Source organism: Podarcis cretensis, assembly GCF_951804945.1.
Source record: "Podarcis cretensis genome assembly, chromosome: Z".
Lineage (NCBI taxonomy): Eukaryota > Metazoa > Chordata > Lepidosauria > Squamata > Lacertidae > Podarcis > Podarcis cretensis.
Genome location: NC_137184.1, coordinates 25,391,849 through 25,418,012, shown reverse-complemented (window position 1 = coordinate 25,418,012; position 26,164 = coordinate 25,391,849). Strand labels below are relative to the sequence as shown.

Here is a 26,164-nt window from a genome sequence, read left to right as displayed (position 1 = left end):
AGGTCCCGGGCCCTAAGGAAGTCAGATTAGCTTCAACCAGGGCCAGGGCCTTTTCAACACTGGCTCCGGCCTGGTGGAATGCTCTGTCTCATGAGACCAGGGGCCTGCGGGATCTGATTTCTTTTTGCAGGGCCTGTAAGACAGAGCTGTTCTGCCTGGCCTTTAGCTTGGAATCAGCCTGATCCCCCCCCCTTTCCTTTTCCTTCTGTGATGGAACCCCTATTTGGGGACTTCCCTGGCTTTTTTCTGGCCAACATAGGACCAGTCTGGATAGTTGGCCTTGGTGAAGATTTGACATTTTCTCCCCCAAACAGTTTTTGATCTGGGCTTCCACTGAAATGAGGCTGCATTTTAAGTTGTATTTTAATCGTGTTTTTAAGTTGTATTTTAATCAATTGCTTTTATACCTGATGTTAGCCGCCCTGAGGCTGGTCTTGACTGGGGAGGGCAGGGTATAAATAAAATATTATTATTATTATTATTATTATTATTATTATTATTATTATTTATTTCACACAGCCTTTGCATAAAAAGCCATTGTGGTGAGTGGTTGTTTCATTGGCAAGAGGGCTGGGCTAACCAGAATGACCCAGCAACCCCTTCATCCTAGGGTTGCTATATTTCAAAAAGTGAAAATCTGAACACAAAAGTTGTGGTACTTTTTTAGTTTTGTCCAAATTCCGAATGTATGGCTATCCTATTTCATCCAAGCTTTCAATGTATGAACAGGGTGATGGGTGAGATGAATTGCTCAATGTGGACGAGGTTGTGGCAAAAGACACACATTTGCTGAAAGGCAGTAAGCCTCTGTTCATAGATGAAGTGATGGAATCCCATGTTATGCAGTAAATAGTGTTGGGCAGCCTCTCCTGAGAAAGAGCCCCCCTCAAGTGCCTTACACCTTATATAGTGGGGAGAAAAACATTGTCTGTGGATGGCCTGTCTGAACCATCTGAAAGACAAAGCCTCCTCTTGTGATTAATCAATATTTTGGGATGGCTTTTTGTGCAGCCTTCAGAATAATTCTGTGTGTAGAATTGGACTGTTTGGCTCAGATGATGAGTGACACCTCAGACAACTGTGAAATTTTATCTAGATCTTAGTCTATAGTAAGACCCCAATCACAGCATTGTAACAGTGTTTTTCTTGTTCAATTTGTAGGCTGTTAAAAAAAGAATATTTACCGCATAATGCTTTACTGCTAACTCAAAAACATTTGACAAAGACATGTGCATTTGCATGTGATTTATTCTTCCTGATGTTTCATTGTGCAGGCATTTGTCTTTGTATTAGCAGGAGTCCTATGTGATAAAGTAGAATGCCCCTGGGTATGCTGTAATCTTTTTTAAAAAAATGTACATAAACCTTATGCATACTTTCAACCATAAATGTATGGCATTGGAATTAAATTATTTTTTACTTTACAGAAGCTTCAAAGGATATGCAACTGAAGAATGGTGTGAGGCCCATTAATATAATTTGCCTTTCTTTTGAAATCCTTTTTTATTTGGTTTTTACAATGCAAAATTATAAAAAAAAACCAATTACATATCCATATGGAGAGATTCCTCCAAATCTCAGGACTATATAATTTGCCTTTCAAAAATGTTCTTTCTGAAAGACACTGTATTAGAGAAATCTTTCCATCCAGAAGCTTTTACATATGCAAGAGTCTCACCAAATTGTGGGAATGTGGACTGAAACATGACTATAAAGAGGTGCTACATTCATAGAAGAGTCTCTCCAGCAAACTTGCTTTTTCTTTGCCTTCCTTTGCCATGGCTCACCCTTCTTTACACCACCTGCTTCCTCATTTGTCCTAAATCTTCACCCAGCCCAGCTCTACCTTCCTTGTTGTCTCCTAAATTCTACCTATTTTGCTTTTGCCATGCCCCATTTTACGCCACCTTCTTCCTGCCTGCCCCACTTCATTATAGCTCGGCCTTAGAACTATGTTACGATGCATGTGGCTGTTGTAACGTATGTGGCCTACGGACAGGAAAATCAGATTATACACTCTGGCAAAATGTCATTCTTGAAACCTTGATGTCTAGTACTTTCTTTTAACAGTAGAGGGAACTGGGGCTTAGTCACTTGCTCACTCACAGCTGCTACTGCCCCTATTCTCTTGATGCTAGACAAGGGCTAAACAAATTCAAAGAGGTTATCCAGTGGCTACTAGCCACAATAGCTATGCTCTGCCTCCACAGCAATGCTTTTGAATGCAAGTTACTGGAAACCATGGGAGGAAAGAGTGCTCTAGTGCATGAATCCTGCATGTGGGTTCCCCACAGGCATCTGGTTGGTCACTGTGAGAACAGGATGCTGGACTAGATGGGGCATTGGCCTGATCCAGCAGGCTCTTATGTTTTTATGCAGGACATCAAGTCCCAAATGCAGGTAGGAGAAGACTGAACCATGACAACAAAATTAGGGGCACGTGAAGTCTGCCTCTCGGAAATGTAGTGGAAAGCTAATCATTGCAGTAACTTGTCACAAATACAATAATTAGAAAAAGTCACAGGAATGGTATATTAATCTAAATCAAGGTAGAAAAAACAAAACACTGGAAATATAAATACTCCCATCTCCCAAATACATGCAGTTGCTAGGTATATCAAGGTCTACACATGAAGTGTATCAAAGTCTATACATGGGTATAAAATTGCTCCAAAGTCCATGAACACAACAAGCAAAATATTAATCCATTTCAGATTATTATTCTCTCGACAGGAACAAACAAGCACTCGCTTGCTTCATTTCTAAATGCACTGCAGTGTTTGACATGTTGGACCTTTATCAAAGGAACAGAAAATTCCCTGTTACTGAAAATGACTATCGTTTACAAGGATAATAAATACCGTAGTCGTTTATTATCACTGTGGAACTGCAAAATTCTGTTGATAGTGGATTTAGGCTGAAGTTTAAGATCAACCAGTAAAATACCTAAGAGAGACTATAACAGGTCCCTGCTGTCAGCCAAATGTTTTTGCTTCCCAGTAACCGCAAATTACAACTGTCATTTATGATCACTGAACTGGAGCCAGATTAAGTTAGTTGCACTTAAATCTTATTCAAACAAATTTGATAAGTCACAATTGATTTTAATGGGTCTTCAGCACAACTAACTTATAGTGCAATCCTATGCACGTTATTCAAAGGTAAATCTCAATGTGTTAATTAATAAGTATTTAGGACTGCAGCCTTAGAGTGCAATTCTATAAATGTCTACCTAGAGGTTAGTCCCACTGAGTTCAATGGGGTTTACTCTTCTCTCTATACACACACACATATTCCCCATTGAACACATTGAGAGAGATTGTAGACACTAAGAAAGTCACAGAAGTCAGCAGAAGACATTCATTCCTCAGTTACATTGCATTTGAAGGCAAGTTCATTGTTTTAAAATCTTCCCACTGGTATATAAAAAAGCAATTTTGGGGTGTCCTGGTTTTTACTTTTTGAAATATGGCAATCTACACCAGGAAGAAGACAATTCCATATAGATGTTGGCAACAGGACCTAGCATTTTTTTTTATTTAAAACATTACTTTGCTGCCCTTTAATTCAAAATTTCCAGGGTGGTTTGTGATATTTAATACAAACACTATAAAAAGCATAAGAAAGGGGGTTGGGGGGTTGTTGTTTTTAAAAATGACACCTAAAAAATGATCAAACGTACACCAGAGGTTAAAAGCTTGGGAGGGAAATCTTGCCTGATACCTAATGGTATTCTTGATGCAGGCCAGCCTTTCCCAACCTGGTTCTACTGACTGTTCTTGATAGGTGTTGTAGTCCAAAGCACCCGGAGGACACCAGGTTGTTTAAGGCTGTGTCAAGAGATCCAGAACACTTTCCAGCTGAAGAGAAAATGGCAGACCATGCAAGACTGGAGGTAGCCCACCACCCCTACTGAAAAGTAGAGGCACTGGTGTTCATTTCTGGGGCAGGGGGTCCTCTCTTCCTCTGGGGGCAATTAAAGGGAACAAAAGGTTTGTGCTGTTAAAATCCAAAGCGGTGTCATACCAGGTCTCCAACCTCAAAACACACACACCCACACACACCCTTCCAACCCGCATGGCTTGCTCTCTTTGTTTCCCTGGCCAGCACCCCTCCTCTTAGGACTATTGATGGGCTGTGCAGCTGCTGAGGGTTGCAGGGGGCTGTTGCGGTGGGGAGAGAAGCTTGGACCTCAGGGCCCCAGAAAAGTATTTGCTTGAATGGCAGGGTTTGTGTGTTCACAGCCAAAGCTCATTGTAACATGATATTTTGAAGATAAATTATCCTCTCCTTTCCAGGGTGGTGGGCACCTTTTAATTGGAAACCCATCATCAAAATGGAGGTTAAGCAGCAAAACAGCTACAAATACTTTATATGAAATCCTCTCCATCACAGGGCTGCCTGCACAATATAAAGCACATTCCAGTGCCCACCACCCTGAAAGAATCTTATCTTCACACCCTTAACATATTACAGTTCCCAGGATTCTTTTGGGTTGTGGGCAGCGGAATGTGCTTTAAATGTATGGTGTGCAGGCAGACTTTTAAGTCCTGCAAGCTCCCAAGGGAACCAATAAACCTGTCTGTCTTCCAAACAGAGCCAGAGATGGATCCCAGTCCTGGTGACTTGTGTTCTCTAAGGGAGAGCATCCCACGGTTAACTCCACCATCACATGGCCTCTGGCATATGTGTCCACTGATTTGTTTTGCAGTCAGCACAGTCTAATCTGGAGATGGAGAACCTAAGTTTCCCCCAGATGCATTTAAAGCACATGGCTACCCCGGAAGAATCATAGGAGCTGGAAGTCTTAGTGGGAACTTCGGGGGGGGGGGGGGACGGGACAGGTTCTGCACCGCTGGTGTAAATACCTATATATAACTGCACAGCACAACGCTCCCTCCGCTTAAGACTAATAACAACGCTGAGCACCAAACCGTCTTTTTGCCTAGCGCCATCTGCCTCCCCATTCAAAGCTTGCACGCGGCTTCCTCGTGGGGCAAATGAAGCTTCTTGGTTAATTTTTGTTGTTGTTTCTTTGCCCCCGCCGAGCTGAGAGGCGCAGGTCGCAGTTCAGAATTCCAGCCTTTGAGCGGACCGCACCCCCCACCCCCGAGAGCACTTCTTCAGATTTGGGGTGGGCCGATCCGATCCTCCTCCGGAGCCTTCCCGCTCTCTCACAGATGCTCGCTGTCGTCGCCGCTGCTCCCCCTCTCCCCGCCGGCAGCCGCCGGCATCCCCTCGCCCAGGCTAGGCTCCCCGGCCGCCACCGCCAGCTTCGCTCCTGGTCCTCCTGCACCCCTTCCCAGGCTTCCCGCTCTCGCCGTCCAGTCGCTCTCGATGTACAAGTGGTAAGGGTCGTGCTTGGACTCCAGCTTCCTGGAGCGCGTGTAGGCCAGGATCAGGCCCCCGGCCAGGCAGCCGTAGAATATCATGATGAGCAAGATGTACAGGTAAGCGTCGTCTGCGCCCGCTTTGCTGCCCGACGCTGTCGCCTGGCTTGGCGCCGGGAGTGAGTCGTCGAGGAGGCTGCTGCCTCTGCGGATGGCATTGGGAGCAGCGCCGCCACCGCTGCCGCCGCCGTGCAGCTCCTGCCAGAGCCGGCTCAGGAGAACCTGGATTCGGATGCTTTCGCTGCAGTTCATCGGACCCTGCATCCGCCGCCTTGGCACGCTCGCTAGCCTCTGGTCCCTTTTGGCCTCCTTGCTCCTCGCCCCTTTCCTTGCAGGCGCGCACCGCCCGCCCAGCAGCAACACAGCCGTTGCCTGCTGGCCTCTCACGCCTCGGCCATCTGCTTCTCGCCTGGCGCTGGAGGGACAAAGGCGTCTGCAGCCTACCCCACCCCACCCCCTTGCGGGAGAAAGCAGGGGGCGCCTGCCTCTCCCCCTCTCTCGGCCGCCTGCCACCCAGAACTCTCCAAGGGGGATGGGCGGCGGCGGGGGGGGGGAGAGAGTCTCTCCGCCTCTAAAAAGCTTCTTTGTTCCTTAACTGGCAATCCTGGAGTCTGGCTGCCTTATGATATTGCCAGTGGTCTGCCCCCACCCCCCATCCCGCCCACTCGCCCATGAACTGAAATATGGGAAGGTGTCTTTGAATTTTTTTGGGGGTGCTCCTGCTTTGAGATCTGAGCCCCCCCCCCTTACCTATCACGCTCAGCGAATGTGTGTTGGGGGGTATGGATCCATCAGTTTGTTGTTGTTTTTTTAAAAAAAAGGTTTAGCTGTCACCATCGTTTTGCTAAGTCTAAAACTTTGCTTTAATTCTGGTGGTGCAGATGAAAAGCAAGGGGCAAGGGCATCCTTACTGGGTCTCTTCTTGTTGCTTTGCATAAATGTGCACAATGATGCTTGAGAAAATTTCTGTGCAGCCTTTTCCAAGCTGGTGCCTTCCAGATGATTTGGACCACAACTCCCACCAGCCTCAGAACCACTCTCTGGAAAATGGAACAAGCTGTATGACCAAGGCCATGGGAGTGAGGGGTGGCACCCATGATCTCTGCGAGTGAGGCTTGCAGTTGCTGTGGTTTCGGAAGGGCCAAAACCAGATGGGACACAGGGACACCCATAGGAAGCTGCAGTTCAGACTATTTGTCTGTCAGGCCAAGCAATGTTTGCACTAGTGGCTCCCAAGTTTTTTGCTATGACAACCCACAAGTCCCAATTTACTTGGTATGGTGACCCATCAGTTTATTATCACATTACATTTTGGACCTTGGATCTTCTCTGCTGCCAGCCACCAGACAGCAGTTTCCAAGGTTGAAATGCAAGAATTGGAGGTTTGTGACATTCATTTGCAAGTGCTAATGCAGCATTATAATACATGAACAAAAAAGCCCATCATACCAGTCAAGGATTACAAACCATTCTTATTTAGGGTTTGTTTATAAAGCTTATGACTCACTTGTGTGAGTTTTGCAACTCACCTGCATGCCATCATCCAGAGGTTGGGAAACACTAGCCTACACCAGTGTTGGGGAGCCTGTGGCCCTCCAGATGTGGATGGACTCTTAACAATTTTGTGGGTGTCAGGAATGACTGAAATATGGCAACCCTATCCAAAGGGACCTTCCCCATGTAGAATTTGTGCTCTGACACTGTTTCCTGGTGCATGTGGAAGGCAGGCTTGAAGTTTCATGCACTTAAAGCCTCAACTGCCAAGCATCACCACAGGATACTCTTCCATCTCTGGGCTTTTTTTTAATGATGGGGGGGGGCAACTTGGACTCGCAATGCAGAGGAACCATTGCATTTCGCCATTTTCTACAATCTAAATCTCCCTTTTTGCCCAAGCGGTTATTGGCCACACTGGTGGGAAAATACACACAATATTTTGTGTTACATTGGTTGATCTAATAAAAGTACTGCCCTAGTAGGGATTTTGGAATTTTTCTTAGCTGTCAACACGGATACCTTTACTCTTTGTTTTAAGCACAATACTCTCTCTCCTCAGGTCAAACTGTCCAAATTAAGACATACATTAGAATCCTGGGAAGCAGGAGACTTTTCCCCTTATTTCTTTTTGTTGGTATATATGTGCTGCAATTCTCAAGGTGACTGTAAAAAACTAAACACTGTTATTCTCCCCACCCCCCGCCCACCTCAGGTGGTGGCTAAATATTTATTGGGGTTGTCAGAGCTTTGAATGTGGCTTTGGCAATTTATCCACATTTGAGCTTTAAGAGGGATTTTTGTTGTTGGCTGTTTGTGATTTGTTTTTGTTTTGGGAGGAAATGCATTGCTATTGCAGTTGCTTTTAACGAAGTCACCTAGATGCTTTTGGGTAGGCTATGCATACATGAAGTAAATAATAAAGGTTGTGTGACATACATAGGACATTTTAAAACCCAGAGCTATCCTCTGTGTTAATTCATCTGGAATGTTTAAGACTCACAATCACCAAGCTGGATCGAATCCTTGTTTCACCCGTAAACTTTTGCCTTGTAAGGCCTTGGGAAGAGCTTCCCTCAAACTACTTGCTGTAGCTACTGGAGAGACGAAAGGAAGTTCTCCTTCATATTACTAAATATTTGACTATCTGTCCTTGACTATTAGTTATGGGACAAGTTAGCAGTTTACCACTCACTATGGCACAGCAAGGCTGAACACCAGTTTGTGGCAGATATACAGTAGGTGAGGGCTACTGCTTTTAAGTCAGCAGTGGGGAACCTGTGGCTCTCCCATCATCGCCAGCCAGCATAGCCTGAGGTTGGGGGTGATAGAAGCTGTAGTTCAGCAACTTCTGGAGGGCCACAGATCTTGCATCCCTGCTTGTGGGCTGCCTGGAGTCATTTTATTGATCACCAGATTTCAAAATTAGCCAGGTGCCAGACACATTTTGCACCTAGCTATTGGCCACTTGTGACCAAGTGAAGATGCCTGGGTGGCAAGGTGGTGCCTGACGTCTCCACCATCTGGAAGTGCATACCAGGGGATCCTTGGATCTTGACTGTTTTAACACAGTAATCCCACAACCTGTAGAATTCTATCAGTTATATTTTATTTGCATGATCAGAACGAATTTCAGGAACCAAAATGCCTTTTTTCTGTGCAGCCTGAACAGGAGCAGTCAACAGCATTAAAATTAATTGTTGTAACTTGTTTTCACTTACCCCACCCCACTGTCCTGCTCACAGTTGTGAAGAATATCCCTACATTATGAATGGTCCATGTCACCATTAAGAAAAAGAGGTCGGAACAAGCCAATATATATGTGGACCATCCCTGAATCAAGTGACTTTTCTTCTTTACGTTCTCAAAGCTCTTAAGACTTGGTAAGGCTGGGCTAAGGTAAGAGCTGTTTGTGTGAAGGCATTAACGAGCCCTTAAGCAGAAACCTGTGGCATGCACTGCTAATTCTAGATCTTGCTTTCTCTTTCCTTTAGTTTCCCTTTTGTTAATATATGGGAGAAATTTGAAGGTTGGGACTTGCTGAGCCGAAAGCGGCTAGATCTGTTCTCCATCAGCCAACTCACAGTTCCTCCATGCACAGAGCAATGCAGCAGAATGACCAAAAAAGGCTCAGACCACAACTGCATTGGCACCTGTTCTTAACAAGGGGCAGCTTGTGGAGCTCTGTATTTCTTTAGGACAAATGGATGGCTGAAAAATACCATAAATAAAAAAGATGTATATGAACAGGTGGTTTTGAGTTTAAGAACTCACTTAAATCACGGCACCATCATGGTTGTAGGAATAAATTGGGACTTTGCTTCTGCTGTCTTTATGATACACAAATATACTTGGGAGTAAGCACCATTTTGTTGTAGAAAATGACATTAGATGTCTTGCTGCTCAGCCATGCCAACAAAAACATTTGCAAATAGTGTCAGCCAGTGGGACCTGGCATACCTATGCTGACCCAGAAACTGTTGTGGGGCCTGTTGTGCTGCCACCACCATCTGCCACATCGGCTGGGTCTGTGCCTCCATCACATATTGTTCAGGAGGGTCCCCTAACCCTTCAGAGATTTGTGGGGGTCACAGGGGGCGGCAGGATGAAGAGGAGGGGGCAGGAAACTTTCCTTCCATGAACATCCTTATCTTTGGATCCAAACTAAGAGTATCAGTTGCTGGGTGGGTAGGGTAATCAAATTTTGGACTTCAGCATGTAGCCAGGAGTTAGCTTTTTTTCTTCCATAATATTAAATCAAATATTCTTCCATAATATTAAATCATTAGCACTATATTCTCCACTTCCAAAAACCTCTGAATTTCTTCTCCACAAATACTATTGTATTTTCTTTTGCAATAGGAAGGACCAATAAAGGCTGGCATAATCACAGTAATGTTAAGAATTCAGTTCTGAGTTTATATGCTATAATAGCAGTGGCTACACTGGGGCATCTTGGTTCTGTGGGAGTGTCAACTTCAGTTCCATATGCATTAGGTGATTGAAATCCCCGCAATAATTCCGCAAGTTAGGTGGCAACATCCCCATATTGCAAACCTGGGGCTGAGAGTAGCTAGTCTTAAGGTCTCCTGGTTTGTGGCAGAAACCCAGAATTTTGCTGATTTGTGCTCGGTCTCTTGGTCCCAATGCTCACATAAGCTGATCATCACATCACGGAAACAGGTGTTTAATACCCCCACCTCAAATCCTCAGTGTGCTAGTGCCCAACTAGTGCAAAATGGCAAAAACTCTTTAGGTATTCAAGTAAACACATGAGCAGGGTCTACAGCATGGGTAGGCAAACTAAGGCCCAGGGGCTGGATCCAGCCCAATCACCTTCTCAATTCGGCCCGCAGACAGTCCAGGAATCAGCGTGTTTTTACATGAGTAGAATGTGTCCTTTTATTTAAAATGCATTTCTGGGTTATTTGTGGGGCATATGAATTTGTTCATTCCCCCCCCCCAAAATATATAGTCTGGCCCCCCACAAGGTCTGAGGGACAGTGGACCGGTCCCCTGCTGGAAAAGTTTGCTGATCCCTGACAGGGATTAAGGTGCTAACTCCATCCCCCACTGCTATTCTTATTGTCCTTCAACTTGTGCAAAGTAATCTGAAGTGAGGATGCCCCTGTACACATGGAAGTTTCCCAAATTATAGAATCCTGGAAAATCTGGGTTCTAAAATACAGTGCACCTCCAGGAGTGCATGAGAGTCCCTGCTTCAAAACAAGGCTGGAACTAACACAACCACAGCCCCTGTACAAGTAGGCAGGTATATAGTTCTATGGCATAGGCAAACCTACTAACCCACTTTGCCCTACCTGTGCCACTCAGTAGTGCTGGTTCCAGATTGTTGGAAATTTTTTTTTTTGGGGGGGGGGTGTCTCATTAGTGGCCTCCAGCCTGTTCACTGTCCATTTACTTGCTTACCCCTATGGGCCTGATCAACAGTACCGAGAGAGCAAATAAGGCATGTAGACGTTACTTTGCCTTCTCCTCTAATCAAGGAAAATATGCAAGCTCCAGTGATCAGTAGTGTATCACCCTACAATGGTGGAGCCTTCATAGGTGTCCAATGATCTAATCTCCAATTTCTGTTATGTCACCAAGATACTCTTCTTTAAATTTTGGCTCACAGCTAGAATTACCATGTGGTGCAAGCATACATCTTTGTCTTCAGCAACTTCTAATGGGACCTCAAGAGAGTAACTTGTCTTGTTTTATAACATTTTGTGAATGCATGCGGTTTTCTTCGCAGTAGCCAGAAACCACCCATAAAATGATCAGCCAACATTTCTTAGTAACTCACATGTCTATAGCCAGAATAATGTGTTTTCAGACAATACTAAGCAGTTTCATTTGTTTTGGCAAATCTTTGGATGTATAAGGTGGTTTGCTTTGGCTTATTTCCTGTTCAAGCACTGAGGCAGTGCAAATCTAATTATAGGGAACACAATGACATAGCTGAAAGTTAATATTTTTTGTCATAGCTGGCAATTAAAGGCAAGCAAGGGTCTTTGATTATGTTCTTTCTTTCTTTCCTCCTTTTCAAAGGCAGCCCCATAGTTAAACTTTTTTTTATTAAATATGAACTATTAAGATGTCATCTCAGTAACACCAACCAGGGCCTCTCTTAAGCTTTATTCTCTGTAATAGCCACATTTTACTCACTGATCTGAGTAAAAGCCAGTATGTGCTCTCCACAAAACCTTGCCTTGAAACAGGCAAATGCTAGTTCCTTAAAGACGTGCATATTCCAGTTATATTTTCACACATGGGAAAGAAAATTGATCTGAAATTTGGTGACTTAGTGCCTAATTGATATCAAGGGGTTTTTTTACAAGCTAGTTCTTGAAGAGCCACTTAGAGCTAGTTTTCACTCTTGAAAACTTTCTATAATGCAGTGCTCTAGAAGCCTCTGGCTGAAGAGTGGTGTATTTTTTTAAAAGGAGAATCTAATAAAAAAGCAAAGAAAGAGCAAAGAACAGACAAATCAGCCACAAATCTGCAACTCAACTGACAAATTTATTGATGTCTACTCTCACTTCCCAGCTATCCCAGCATCAATTTAGGAAGATTTTAGGGCTTATTTCATACTTTTTCCAGTGACAAAAAGGAGCCTTCCAATCAGCGACTGACCTGGTTTGCGCAACATAGTAAGCCAAACAAGTTTCGCAAGACTACATAAATGTGCAGCCTCCTGCAGAGAAGCATGCGGCTGCTTTGTTCCCATCTACTATTTTCTATATAGGCCAAGCTAAGCCAAGGCTTGGTTTAGTGTGTTGTCCCAACTGGGGGAGTTGTATTTAAGCTCTTGTGGTAACAGCAAGCTATACCCAAGAACAACCCTGACTTTAGCTTGTGGTTAGTGAGAGAACTTAAACATCAATTCAGCCGAGATGGTAAAACCAAATCTTGGTTTAGTTTGGCACAGCAGGAAAAAGTACTTTGCTAAAGCTTGGCTTACTGTTTCATGCAAATCATAGCCTTAGAGGCATTGGATACAGGGGGGCCTCTATTTGTAGTACCATCACCTGGGCTCTGCCTACTTCAGGTTCCCTAAAAGGGAAAAAAAAACCCACACTCTTGTTTATCTCTCTGCAGTTTCTTGCTAAAGCCCTAGAATATTTTTCATTCCAAGACAAAGATATGAAAATGTAGGCGGTATCTAAAAATTATGTAACAGTCCATCTGTAGCTGCTGGGAAAGTGTACTGGTATGCAGGGATTCAAATTATGGAGGTTAGAAAACTGGAAACAAATGAGTTCCACAGAATGTGTTCCCTCACTAGTTTGTCTATAGTAATTATATAGGATGTAAGCTGCAGGGGCTGCATAACCTAGTTAAGGCTATATTCACTTGCCTGCAGGTAAGTTCCATTGAACTCAATGGGACTTATTCCTGGATAGAAATGTAAAGGATTATGCTGTAAATGTATTTTATGGAATAGAAAGTCATGTGAATCTTATATGGACTTGACTTTTTTAAAAAACAAAACAAAAACAACTATGATGAGTCTTAAGCTGTGGAAGAAAACTGCGAGACTTTCACAGTGGGAACTTTTAAAAATATATCTTCATGAATACCAAAAATGAGGTTAGTCAATAAAGGCCACATTAACACCAGAGCAAAGAGACTATATAGGTCAGAGATATACTCAGTGCATTCTAAACAAACACCACAAGCTGCTGTTAAGATTTAAAAGCACACAACAGCTATTAACTCCATACATTTGTTGTTTAAAGATTTGTCGTGTTTGACAAAGTCAATATAGCAAATTTGTGTCTAAGAAAGAGCAATTTTTATCACATACTGAATATAGTAGACTTCAACAATGAGCTCATGGGGGGGGGGGAATCACTAATCAATAGTGGAAGGATTTCCTGTTTATGTAAACAAGTGTATGTGTTTAGTGAGGAACTACCAAGAGGCGTTTTTCTGGTCCCAATGTAGGACTCGTCATACATTAGCAGCCCTCAGATTGGACTCGACAAGTTCAATTGGCAGTGTGCTGGTTTGATGGGAGAAGGATGGTTGAAAAATTGTCTAAACTATCCTTGTGCCTCAAAAATTAAAATTGGTCCTTAAAGACAGAACAGCTAGTTCTGGCCAGAACAATGGCTCAATAGGTTTGACAATAACTGAAATTCGTGATTTGTTGTTGCTCTGAAGATTGACTGACCCACACATACACTTCATAGAAGGAAATCTTGCCCAAATCTTGAGTACAGGAACAACATTTCATACAAAAATCCCTTCATCATTTAGAAACAATACTGGATTGTTTTCTTTTGACCATAATATACACACTTAAATATTATGAATAAAAGAAATCTATCTTATAAATATTTTTAGAGCCAAGTCAAAGTATGACACATTGCAATCAAGGGTCACAGCTGTACAAAACTGGAAGCAATGTATAAAAAGGTATTAAGAAAAAAGTGCAAAATAGAACAGCATCAAGAATTGCCACATCTTACAGCATTTCTAATTCAAGTGTGAACTGCTAGCAAGGATATAAAAGTCCAGAGCATGAACTCAAGGGGGTGGGAAAAAGTAAGAGACAGCTGAATGCAGTACACAAAACACAAAATACAGGAGAGTTGCTGCCTTACTCTCTTCTCAACACACCCAGAATTCCAGTTTTTAAACAAACGTTTTCACAAAACAGAAGTTTTAAATACAGTATTTTCCCTTTAAACACATCCTCGAACAAAAACTTCCAAAGACCAAATTCATCACTCACAAATACAAAATTAAGCTTTTACATATGACTTGTGTGGTGTATTAAAAGAAATAGAAATGCCCTTTCAGAGGGAAAAAAATAACATAAAAACCCATAGGACTTAATTTCCGGTGTTGATGTGCTTAGAAGAGCAGGCAGAGATCCCAATTCACCATACTTGGTAAGTAAAAGTGAATGCTTAAGAAAACAGAGACTACTGTAGCCATCAAACTTGTTTAGTCCCATTGATTTCAAAGGGAGTGTGCTAATAATCTGAAAACTTATGGATGCTGCATTATCATTGGAAGTCAGCGTAGTGTTGGAGGTGGTAAAGATCACAAACTTGTCATCATTTAGAAAAGGATTTTTAGATCCTTTGGTGTTTGAATAGGGGGAGTCTCCTTGTGATAGTATAGGACACAACCCTTAAGGAGCAGATAGGATGCATCTGAATATGGATTACAGATCAGCTCTGAAGTGTACTTGTTTCCCTTTTAGACACTAAAACACTGAAAAACTGGCAAGCGGAACATCTCACCAGTAGTGCATTCTTTGCCCCGTCCACATTAAATTTATGAACCGAATGATGTGGTCTGTGATCAATAAAGGGCAGAAGCTAGTTTTACAGTTATTCAGTGTAGGGTAAAACGAAACTGGGTCTTTAATACCATAAAACGTACCACAGGTGTCTCTTCTTCCAGAGTATTTCCACACAGCTAAAGTGTGCTTTTTAGGAGCCTAAACTATGGCCAACTGCACTCAATGTGTATTCAGTTAACTATCAAAAAAAACCCACAGTACCCTGTGGTAACATTTCTGTTCCAAAAAAATCTGATCGGTTACATTTTAATAAACTAAATTGCTGTGTGTTTACCAAACACACACATGGTGCAAAGCAGATGCATGCTAGGATCATTGTGGATCTGTTTTTGGCTGTGTGAAAGTAGCATTCAAGAGAGAAACATCTTTTTCTGTCTTTTAGCTCTACATAATGACAGTCAAATTAAAAGAAACTACTTTCTCTACCAAAGGACCTGAGATTGCAGATTTATGAGCAGCACTCTGGAAAGTATAAGCTTCATTCTGCTTACTCTTTCTTCAGTTTTTCCATATACAACACATAAATTAAATACAAGCTCATTTTTTCCTCCACTTGAAAATCATCATAGTGAAATTATTAAAGATGATTTAATTCCTTATGAGTAAGAGAAGCTAGAATATAAAAAGATAAAAACAATGGTTTACCCAGTGAGGGAGTTTCATATGGACACAACCATTCTTTACTGGGAGTGAACAAATGAAACTACGGCAGTGGGTCAGTCATTTGGACAGCATCTTGAAAGTACAGTTCAGGAAGCCAGTACTGTTCCTTCTTGAAAATGAAGTGTAGCTTTCATCCATTTCACAAAATGCCACTTCTCCATTTATAATTATAGCCAACGTTTGGGGAATGACATTTGTTGCTTTGTTTTAGAAGGAATCCTGCACAACATCTTGACTCCCGATGTCTGGAGATTATTTACCGCCATACATTCGCTCAATGTCGTTGAGGTAATGGTTCTTCAGCTCTTTCCTTTTCAATTTGAAAGCATCTGTGACTAGCCCAGTCTCTGGAGTCCAGGGCTCTGGGCTTAACCGCACTTTGACTGGTATTTCAAATCTTTCAAGTTTCACTGCAGGATCAATTTGGGAGAGTGAAAAATGGAGATTAGGAAACATGACAGTGGTTTAATACTCAACTGATGTGAGCTCATGAACATGGCCTGCACAAAATATTCAACTGTGTGAAGTCTAGTAAAGAGAGAGCTTTTACTGCCTAGATTAACACAGGAAACAACACTGATTTTCAAGCTTCAGGGAACTCTTACCACAGATGTTTGTTCATCACTGCTCTCCTGAATGTCTGCCATGGAAACCTCATGCACTGAAGCAGATTCTCCATTTTCAGGTCAAGTCTGTTGGGCTTTACTCACATGTGACTAAGAATATGTCCAAGACATTCCTGCAGCTGCACATTGCAGTAGGTTTTTTTGTTTTTTTTTATGTGAACATCACTCATTGCTGCTAATTTCACTGAAGAACCCCTCACCGATAATCATAGAATCATAGAGTTGGAAGAGACCACAAGGGCCATCAAGTCCAACCCCCTGCCAAAAATCTTCCAAGGAACACCAGGGAACTGACTAGACTATATGAATTTTAGTTTGTTTGTTTTTTAATGTAAATATGCATATTGGTTACTCAATACAGAAACCTCCAAAGCATTTTGTTTACAGTGGTACCTCTGGATGCAAATGGGATCCGTTCCGGAGCCCCGTTCGCATCCAGAGCAGAACGCAACCCATGTCTGCGTGTGTCGTGATTCGCCGCCTCTGCGCATGACATCATTTTGAGCACCTGCATGAGCGGTGAAACCCAGAAGTAACGCGTTCCGTTACTTCTGGGTCGCAGCGGAGCGCAACCCGAGAATGCTCAACCTGAAGCTACTTTAACCCGAGGTATGACGGCACTTCCTAGCTTTTGTCCAGGGCCAGCGGATCAGATCAAATTACAGTGGTGCCTCGCAAGACGAAATTAATTCGTTCCGCGAGTCTCTTCGTCTTGCGAAGCACGGCTATTAGCGGCTTAGCAGCTTAGAAAAAGGGGGAAAAAACAGGAAAAAAACTCGCAAGACGTTTCATCTTGCGAAGCAAGCCCATAGGGAAATTTGTCTTGCGAAGCACCTCAAAAGACAGAAAACTCTTTCGTCTAGCGAGTTTTTCGTCTAGCGAGGCATTCGTCGCGGGGCACCACTGTATGCCAATCCTTAGACATCTTCACTGGTTGCTAATTTGTTTACAGGATCAATTCAAGGTAATATAGAAAAGTATGGTATAAATTAATTTAAGAAAGCAGAGCTTCATGTGCTGCTTTTCTGAAGTGTGAGCAGGAATGTAACTCAATAAGTATATTTAATTTTAAATTATCATTATAATATAACAAGACATTTAAACAAATTTTGAAATAAAATTAAGGCTATTGATTTTGCCAGAATGTAATAAACATTAATTTGGGTGTGTTGTGCTTCTTCAAGTAAGAATTCCAGTTTTGGCTTACAATGAATTAAACTGGGACTTCTGGAAAGCAATTGGTTAACAATTTGTTTTTATTGCTGTAGGAACAAGCAAGCTATGATAAGTTAACTGCCAACGTGGAAGAAATTAATTTAAAAGCTCCCATTTAAAATGTACCAATTTTTGTTAAGAAAGTACTTATTAAAAGACTGCCTGTTCCCATATGAACATAGTAATTTTGTTATTCTGTGGGTAAAGGAATGGTCATACTGTTCTTTCATTACATTTCATTGTTGTTTTTTGTCAACACATTACTGCATAAACTGGTGTTTTAGAATATTTGCTCTACTGTTTATAGTATGTTAATATAAACTTGAATTGGTAACTGCTGTGAGAATTTTGCTAAAAATATGAGGCAAAATAAATGAATTGAATTAAATAAAGCCTAAATGTTTTGCGGGTGTTTGTTTTTTTTTAAAGAAAAAAATGGTGTACATATAGCCACTAGATGGCAGGAGAGTAATGAATTAGGATGTTCCCAAGGGCTGTCTGTATCCCAAGAAGCAATTCCGCTTTTCCTACCCTTACACAGCCCAGTTAACTTTAACTGACCGTTCCCCACCCCCGGTAATCAATATATTTAAATCTATTGAACAGTTATGGCATATCCAGTCCCTACATTTTGAGAGAGAACCCAGGTCAGGATCCATTTTTGCATTTATTCCTAATGCTTTCGGGTTTTAATCAGATCCCATTTCCTAAAACTCTTAATTTGAATTCTCTTTGCAGTACAGTTCTTGCTATGCCCACGACACATTCAGCTATGCTGCAGTGCTCGAGTACTAGACTTACACTGCTTGGCACGGTTCATAGCATGAAATACCACGCAGCAAGTTTCAAGTAAAAGGAAGCACAGCAATGTTGCAAGTAAGCTGTGTATTCAGCATGCATCCAGGAGCTGGAATCTTGGGAATGGAAAGGATGGCAGTCCTGGACAGCTGAATACCGAATTCCCATGGGCTATTCCAGTACAACTTCTTTTAAAATGAAAGGGAGGAGGGGAAAATTGGATCCCTAAAAGGCAGCATTTCAATCAGTCACACAATATCCCCCACTTTCCATGGCAAGTAACCAAAAAGTGTTTGTCCAGACCTTTTCCTGCCTGCCACCCAAAGAAACAGAACGAGCATGGAAACAAGAGGAAAGTGTCACTATGTTTGGGGAAAACAGGTTTCTAGGGGTGTATTTTAAAAATAAACAAACCCAAAATGAAGGCATGGCTGACACCCCAAGTATGAGTGGGGTTAGGCGATAAGGCTATATATGGCCTGGGGTGAGAGGCAGTGGCATGGAAGAGTCTTGAGGACTAGTTAGAAAGCTTGTGGGGCTCAATGTGGCTCTTGCGCCAAAGAGGGTCCTCCACTCCTGCTATTGTCTCATTTTGTTTCAGGTCTGACTTTTGTATCATTACAATGGTATTCTGATACCCAGAAATAGCTGTTTGCTTACTTTTGTTAGCCATCTGCTTAATCTCTTTCAGGACTTCAGATTCCATTGTTGGATTGTTACAGATGTCCACCCAGCTGCCAGTTGCACCTTTCTGTTCAGCAAGAGCAGTTAATTTCTTCTGATTAGGAACCACAAAACTGATGACGTAAGATTGGTCACTAGAAAATAATGCAGGAGAAATTCATTCAGGACCCATAATCATACTTCTTTGCTTGCAAAAAATATATGCTCCTATGTGCTTTAGCTAGAAAAGTACTCCAATCCTTCAAATCTGTAGTGTGGGTTGTATCCAAGGCTAGTCCTTCTCAGAGTAGACACACTGAAATTAATGGCAACAACTAAAAGCTTCATTAATTTCAATAGGTCAGCTCTAAGTAAAATTTAGTTGGATATAAACCACTGGAGACAACTCATTTATCACAACGTTTGATTAATAGCCGTGAAAAGAAAAAAAGGAGTGCATGTAAGATTCAACACAATTCCAACACAGAAGTGTTAGTGAGAACAAAAAGGAAAATACAGCCCCATGTTTTCCTGCTGATTATAGGAAAAGTCTGTTGCTGTTAATTATCTCATTTCTATATAAAGACTAAAGATGAAGAAAAAGAGGGTTGCTTTTTTATTTGTAAAATGCTGGAGACATTCAAGTGCTACCTATTTGGAATACAGCAATTCTTTCCAGAGCTATGAGAGAGTTAACAGCTGCTGTTTCTCTGTGCCAACTTAATGTACCTGTAACCTGAGCTAGGGAAAGGCATGTGTGTCAGCTCCAAACCTGTTGAAGCAGCCCTGTGTCTAATTTCCACTCCTGCAATTCTATAGTCATGCAAGAAAGCCTTTAGATAGTAAAGAACAAGGCTCATTTTAACTAAATATGCTACTTTGATTTTCAAAGTAATTTGGGTTTTTTAAAAGCCTCCCAGAGACCAGCAAATAAAATTTATGAGCACACAAATTCATACAAACCTACCTTTTGGCATAAGCACATATATTGTCAATAAGTGGACAGTTTTTCAGAGCTGCCTCAACTTTGCCCAGCGATACATATTCTCCTGCCTGCAACTTCACCAAATCTTTTTTGCGATCTAGGGAAATAATTGGGTGAAATGGTGCTTTAGAGAGAGCATGCAATTTGATCCTATACATCTTTACTCAGAACTGTGTCCCACTGTATTTGTGAAGCAAACACCCAGATAAATGTTTCCATTTACACATGTGTTAGGAGAAAGCTCAATATACAATCAGATGTTTCATTTTGTTATTCAAAGTGACAAGGGATTTGCCTTTGCAACAGGGACTCTACTATGAGTTTGATGCCAAAGTAAAAAATATATACATAACGTTTAAAGTCAAGATTAAAAGAATTTCTGTTAAGATGTACGGAAAGACAGAATTTGGTTAAGGCTCTAATACAGCACACTCCTGTATAACAGGAAGACATAATACAATGGGTGACTGAAATCCAACCAACTCATATTCAGAGTAGATTCACTGAAATAAATGGAAGCTATTTAAGTCCACTGATTTCTACAGATCTTCTCCAGTATGACACACATTGGATATTAAATGTTTAAGTATCAAACTTTGTCCAAGCAGAAAAAAAGATAAGGCACCTATGATTTGCAGACAGCCATCAGGATGAAACTCTCCAATGTCTCCAGTGCAAAACCATTGTTGACCGTTTTCATCAACAATGAAATCTTCTGCTGTTTTCTCTTCATTTTTGAAGTATCCCTTTGAGACATTAGGTCCACCAATTATAATCTCTCCCCTAGGGTTTGGCTGGTCTCTGTTCGTATAGCCTCCTGAAAAAGTTATATAAAATAATTAGCAATAACAATTATAGTTCTTGCTTTCCTGCAATCAATGAGAAATAAAGCAAAGCAGCTATAAAGCAGGCTATAAAAATAAGCAGTAAAGCTATATAAAAATAAAATGCTGTACTGAAGAAGTGAACATCAATGATTAACTGTATCAAGATACCAAATTCACAGGGACAACAAAATGCCATCCATTATTAGGAATGACAAATGCCTACAATGCTCCCCCCCCCTTTTAATGCCAAGCCAATTGAGCATGTTACATGACAGGCATGAAATTGACACAAACTCTGGCCTATGCATGGTTACTCAGAATTAAGACCCCCCCAAAAAAAAAAAATTATGGGGTTTATTTCCAGTAAGTGAGCATACAATTGCAGCTAACACAGCCATCTTGTACATGCTTACTAAGCAAGCCCTATTCAACTTAACTGGAATTATCTTCTGAACAAATATGCATAGGATTGGTCTGTAAGTTTGACTGGAAAAGTTGTTCAGGGTTTATACGTGCATTGTATTACTAACTGAAAAATGGAAAGTGCAGCTGTAATTTGTACTGGACATGCAGTGCTCTTACCTTCTTGCCAGTCTCGCAGTTTAATCTCACAGCAGATTAGAGGAGCCCCTACTCTGCCAGTGCTGTAGTCAGAAACTAGAGGAAAATCAGAAAAGATTTAAGACAACAGCCAAAAGAGTTTTTCCATTTTAAAATTCTAGGTGCTTCCAGACCTAGGTGCTGTTTTGTGGATGATATTCAAGCAGAAACAGGCAAATTCAACTAATGCAATTAAAGTGGATTTGACGCTCTTGTGCAACAAACCCACTTCCAAAATAAAACAAAATAAGACTTTTGTGGTAAAGAAAGCAATGGGAAAATGACTGAAAATCATGAGATAACTGCTTGATGCAACATTGTGTAACCTACCCATACATTTAAGATAACAAATCAGATGAATGCTCAACAAACAGATTCTCTGGAAGCACTGTAAGTTAAACTATAGAGACTAGATAAAAGAACAACCAGCAAAAAGTTAATTCACTTACTGTATTTTTTGCTCTATAAGACGCACCTGACCATAAGATGCACCTAGTTTTTGGAGAAGGAAAACAAGAAAAAAAATATTCTGAATCCCAGAAGCCAGAACAGCAAGAGGGATCGCTGCAGCGATAGCTGCGCAGCCTGCATTCACTCCATAAGATGCACACACATTTCCCCTTATTTTTTAGGAGGGAAAAAGTGCGTCTTATAGAGCAAAAAATACGGTATTTAGCAGAAAACCATACTGACCTCCTGGAAACAGAGATGATGTAACCCTAAATTGTTACCTTCAGTAATTGTCCCTGCTCCACAGGTTTCTGTTAACCCATATCCTTGGCCAACAGGACAGCAGAAACAAATGTTCATGAATCTTTGTGTTTGAGGTGAAAGGGGTGCTCCTCCTGAAAGCATCATGCGTATATTCCCTCCTAGAAGTGCTTTCACCTTGTTAAATAAGAGTCTTAAAGGAAAAGAAACTATCTTTAATAAACAAGTATGGGCAATTCCAATATCTCCTTCCTGACAAACAATGTGAACTGGATTATGCCCTATTGTTACAGCAGTGGCTAGCCATCCCATTTTTAAGAAACTAAATGGAGGCATATTTATATGACATCCAATAATAATGGCTGTGTTTCAAACCAGCTTTAGACTGTGCAGTTCAAATCCAAATGTGCACATTCTGACTGCAATGCATTCATCCAAAGCCCACTGAAATGTCAGGAGCAAACTTTACGGTTTTAACTTCCACTCTATGCCCTTTGTTGAGTGCTAGCACTAAAAATGTTTCATCTGGTAGAAAGGTTAAAAAGGTTTCGTAACCTAGATGATATTGGAATAGTAGCCTAAAGTGCAATACATTAACCCCTACATAAGAATTATTCAGATACACTTGAGGATGTACAGCAGCAGGACCATATTTGGGGTGCTTCTTGCACTGGTTCTTTAGAATACAAAATTAGGAGAAATGCATTTAGTCAGTTATTGCTCCCTATATAATTACTCGTAGCTATATAATTACTTGTAGCTTTAACATATTAACTGGCACATATATGAAATATACTTACAAATTACACAGAGGTGCATCATAACCCCTTTTTATTTGTTCCAATTTATAGTCATATCCTATCTTGAATAGTGTTTTCTGGATATAGTTCATCTCTTGAACTTTGCTCATAACGTTCTTATAAATTCGGTCCATGATTTCCTATAGAAATATTTTTTTATAAAGGTGAGTGTTGAGGAAAAATACCATTCCTGCTTATACTAGTACAGTCTGGCAATCTAAAAAGGCAACAGGAAACAGGAATCTCATTCATTTTAAACAGCTTAGTTTTTCCTTAGTTGTGCAATGCTTACTGTATAGTCTAGTTAATCTATTTATGGTCAATGTTAGCCGGGAGCCATTCTGCGTACGCAGAAGCTGAAATGCACAATGGAAAAATTGAGCTTTCCTCCCTTTCCCTCTGAGCTATGCTATTTCAACAAGATTTTAGTATAGCACATTGGTTTTTAATGTTTAAGAAATAGTTACAACAGTGTCTAATTTGCATCACTATAGTATCTGAGGACAACCTTCAAGGTCTGCAGTTCTAACCACCCCATTCTTTTCTTTTTGTTAATAATAATAATAATAATAATAAATTTTATTTATATCCCACCCTCCCCAGCCAAAGCCGGGCTCAGGGCGGCTAACAACAATAAAACAGTACAAAAGTACAGCACAAAGAACACTCTAAAATCATTCATTATAAAATTAATTAAATTCAAGCCACTGGCCACCATTGGGCCAGAGCTCCGCGAAGATTGCCGAAGGAGGGAGTCAGGCTGTGCCCTGGCCAAAGGCCTGGCGGAACAGGCCCTTTCTTGCAGGCCCTGCGGAAAGATGTCAAGTCCCACAGGGCCCTAGTCTCTTGTGACAGAGTGTTCCACCAGGTCGGAGCCACAGCCGAAAAAGCCCTGGCTCTAGTTGAGGCCAGCCTAACTTCTCTGTGGCCTGGGACCTTCAAGATGTTTTTATTTGAAGACCGTAAGTTTCTCTGTGGGGCATACCAGGAGAGGCGGTCCCGTAGGTACGAGGGTCCTAGGCCGTATAGGGCTTTAAAGGTTAAAACCAAATATCATGGTCATGCACTCAAATATCCCAGACTCAAGGACCAAATATAATTCTAAAATGTATAATATATATATTGGATTGCAATCCTATGTACACACTTATTGGGGAAGATATGTCACTGTACCTTTTAACTACTAAATTAAAATAAAAAGTTACCATACAGATTCACTCTACTTCTTAGTGTTGAGGCTGTTGGGAGTGAATGATATGGAAAATAAAAGGAGACTTCTGGTTTGGCTTGCCATGGCGGAGGCTGTTGATTACATCTCTGCCGTTTTGCGCAGGATATCTTGAGGATGAAGTGGAAGTAACCATCCTCCCAACCACCCCAGGGCCGGGGGGGGGGAGGCAGCTTCATCCGCAGATCGCCCAACACTTTCCCCCCAATCTGGTAGGAATGAGGGGGCGCTGGGTGGAAAACACTGTGTCTCTTTGGCAACTCTCCAAAGTCGCCACCATGAGCGAAGAAACTCCTGTTTTTTAAGATGATAATTCAGACTTACCGTATTTTTCGCACCATAGGACGCAAAGGACAGTAGGATGCACCTTGTTTTAGAGGGGGGAGAACAAGAAAAAAAAAATCTCCCCCTCTTGTTTTCCCGCTCTAAAACAAGGTGCCGTTCAGGCAGCTACCTTGGAAGCCTGGAGAGCAAGAGGGGTCGGTGTGGGGCTCCCTCTCCAGGCTTCAGGTTCCTTTCGACCTGGTGGTGGGGAAGCCTACCACCAGCCCGAAAAAGCAGGTCAGGGAGCAGCGGAAAGGCGCAGCGGAGAGGCTGCTGCTATAGTCATGCGTGACCTCTCCAGCTGGGAGAGGGTCGCGGGGCTATGGCTTCTTTTGCCCCGCGCGCGCTCTCCCGGTTGGAGAGGTGACACGCGGCTATGGAGGCTCCAGCCATAGCCGCATGTCACCTCTCCAGCCGGGAGAGGGTCGCGGGGGGCTTCTTTAGCCCCGCACATGCTCTCCCGGCTGGAGAGGTGACCCGCGGCTATGGAGGCTCCTGCCATAACCGCGCGTCACCTCTCCAGCCGGGAGAGGGTCGCGGGGCTATGGCGTCTTCGCTCCATAGGACGCACACACATTTCCCCTTCATTTTTGAAGGGGAAAAAGTGCGTCCTGTAGAGCGAAAAATACGGTAATTAACGAGCATGGTCTGAGTGAGGGGAGATAAACTACTCTGCCAACTGATTCAGCCACTGAGGAGCTAAATGATTTGAGTGGAAGAGAGATTATCTTTACTATGAAACTGGTATGTCGGAATGGAAAGGGGGGGGAGGGAGCCACCTTTGTTTCTTTTTGATATACTGCGTACAGTGGTGCCTCGCAAGACGAAATTAATTCGTTCCGCGAGTTGCTTCGTCTTGCGATCTTTTCGTCTTGCGGAGCGTGGATTCCCCGGGTATTAATGGCTTTAAGAAAAAGGAAGCAAACTTGCAAGACGTTTTCGTCTTGCGAAGCAAGCCCATAGGGAAATTCGTCTTGCGAAGCACCTCGAGAAACAGAAAACCCTTTCGTCTAGCGGGTTTTTCGTCTTGCGAGGCATTCGTCTTGCGGGGCACCACTGTATTTGCTATTTTACTTGACAAATCCCCCTGGAAAGTCTGAATACCGATTGATTATGTATGCAAGTGAGACTGGACTGTATCATAATATTGATATAATTTTGATCTAATTATTAACTGTGTGGAAAAGGTTTACGAACTTGCAATTAATTCTGATGGGACTGTTAAGAGCGAAATATGGGAATTGAGGTTTCTAGCCAAAGTACAGGCTTATCTGCTCTGGTACGGTATGAGACGAAACGGAAAGGTTTGGACATATGCCTGTAACAATTGACAGAAAGCCAGATTTCTTCCATTTTGGGATGTATTGTATTGGGTAACAACTGGCATGAAGAAGCCAAAGTGAAAAACATGGAAGAAAATAAACACCCACACAGAAACATACTGTTTTGATATAACTTGCTTGCTGGATGAACTCAGAGGCTGTGAAAATGAACGAAGGATTAACATCGGATTGATTTATGGGAACTACCTGGACTAATTAAAAAAGCAGCGCAAATGTGAGATGATGGCAATCCTCCAACCTCAGAGCATAGGAAGTCAAACAAAGATTTGTGGTTTGGCTTAATATTTGGACTGTTTGGATATTTTAAAATTTGGAATATCTTTAATGTGGCCTTTATTGGATTGTTAAATTGGAACACTTAATAAATATTATTTTTTTAAAAAAATATGGAAAATAAAAGTATTTTACTAGCCACTTGTCCCAGCCCATACTTACAGGCACAGCTGCCATCAATGTTGGTTTCAAAATAGAACAATCTCCTTTGCTTCCCTTTTTAATTTTACTTGACTGCAAGAAAAGAGTATGAGAATCTCGGTTAAAAGTACATTAATAGCCCTAAGACTGCCACATTCCAAAAACAATTACTTTATTCCATTCAGTGAAAGAGAATGAACCTCAAAAACACAAGGAAGCCCACTAACAATACACTTTTCAATACTAAAAGAAACAGCA

The 26,164-nt window shown here is 41.8% G+C and overlaps 2 protein-coding genes and 1 long non-coding RNA gene across 8 annotated transcripts in view; all 3 read right to left on the bottom strand.

The window, feature by feature from the left end:
- Positions 1–2,508: 2,508 nt before the first annotated feature.
- On the bottom strand, positions 2,509–9,619 carry KCNE5 (potassium voltage-gated channel subfamily E regulatory subunit 5). The gene has a single exon (XM_079961795.1). The coding sequence runs from the start codon at positions 5,652–5,654 to the stop codon at positions 5,175–5,177; it is 480 nt and encodes a 159-aa protein (XP_079817921.1). The 5' UTR covers positions 5,655–9,619; the 3' UTR covers positions 2,509–5,174.
- A 2,271-nt stretch (positions 9,620–11,890) lies between these two features.
- Positions 11,891–26,164, bottom strand: part of ACSL4 (acyl-CoA synthetase long chain family member 4) — a 79,126-nt gene continuing 64,852 nt past the window's right edge. For all 6 annotated transcript variants that reach the window (XM_079961681.1, XM_079961685.1, XM_079961680.1 and 3 more), the window contains exons 9-16: positions 25,928–25,999; positions 22,598–22,737; positions 21,818–21,990; positions 21,069–21,143; positions 20,285–20,476; positions 19,642–19,756; positions 18,672–18,829; positions 11,891–15,782 (exon numbers count right to left, since the gene is read on the bottom strand). In XM_079961681.1, coding sequence (XP_079817807.1) covers positions 15,625–15,782; positions 18,672–18,829; positions 19,642–19,756; positions 20,285–20,476; positions 21,069–21,143; positions 21,818–21,990; positions 22,598–22,737; positions 25,928–25,999 — 1,083 coding nt within the window. In that variant the 3' untranslated portion in view covers positions 11,891–15,624. The remainder of the gene's footprint in view (positions 15,783–18,671; positions 18,830–19,641; positions 19,757–20,284; positions 20,477–21,068; positions 21,144–21,817; positions 21,991–22,597; positions 22,738–25,927; positions 26,000–26,164) is intronic.
- LOC307207729 lies at positions 23,666–25,920 on the bottom strand. Its single transcript, XR_013834804.1, has 3 exons — positions 25,204–25,920; positions 24,779–24,948; positions 23,666–24,144 (listed from the first exon to the last, which is right to left on the bottom strand). It is a non-coding gene; the product is annotated as an uncharacterized lncRNA (long non-coding RNA).

What these genes read in the sequence shown, in the direction of transcription:
- KCNE5 (XM_079961795.1), bottom strand. Translation starts at nt 5,654, where the DNA reads ATGCAGGGTCCGATGAACTGCAGCGAAAGCATCCGAATCCAGGTTCTC.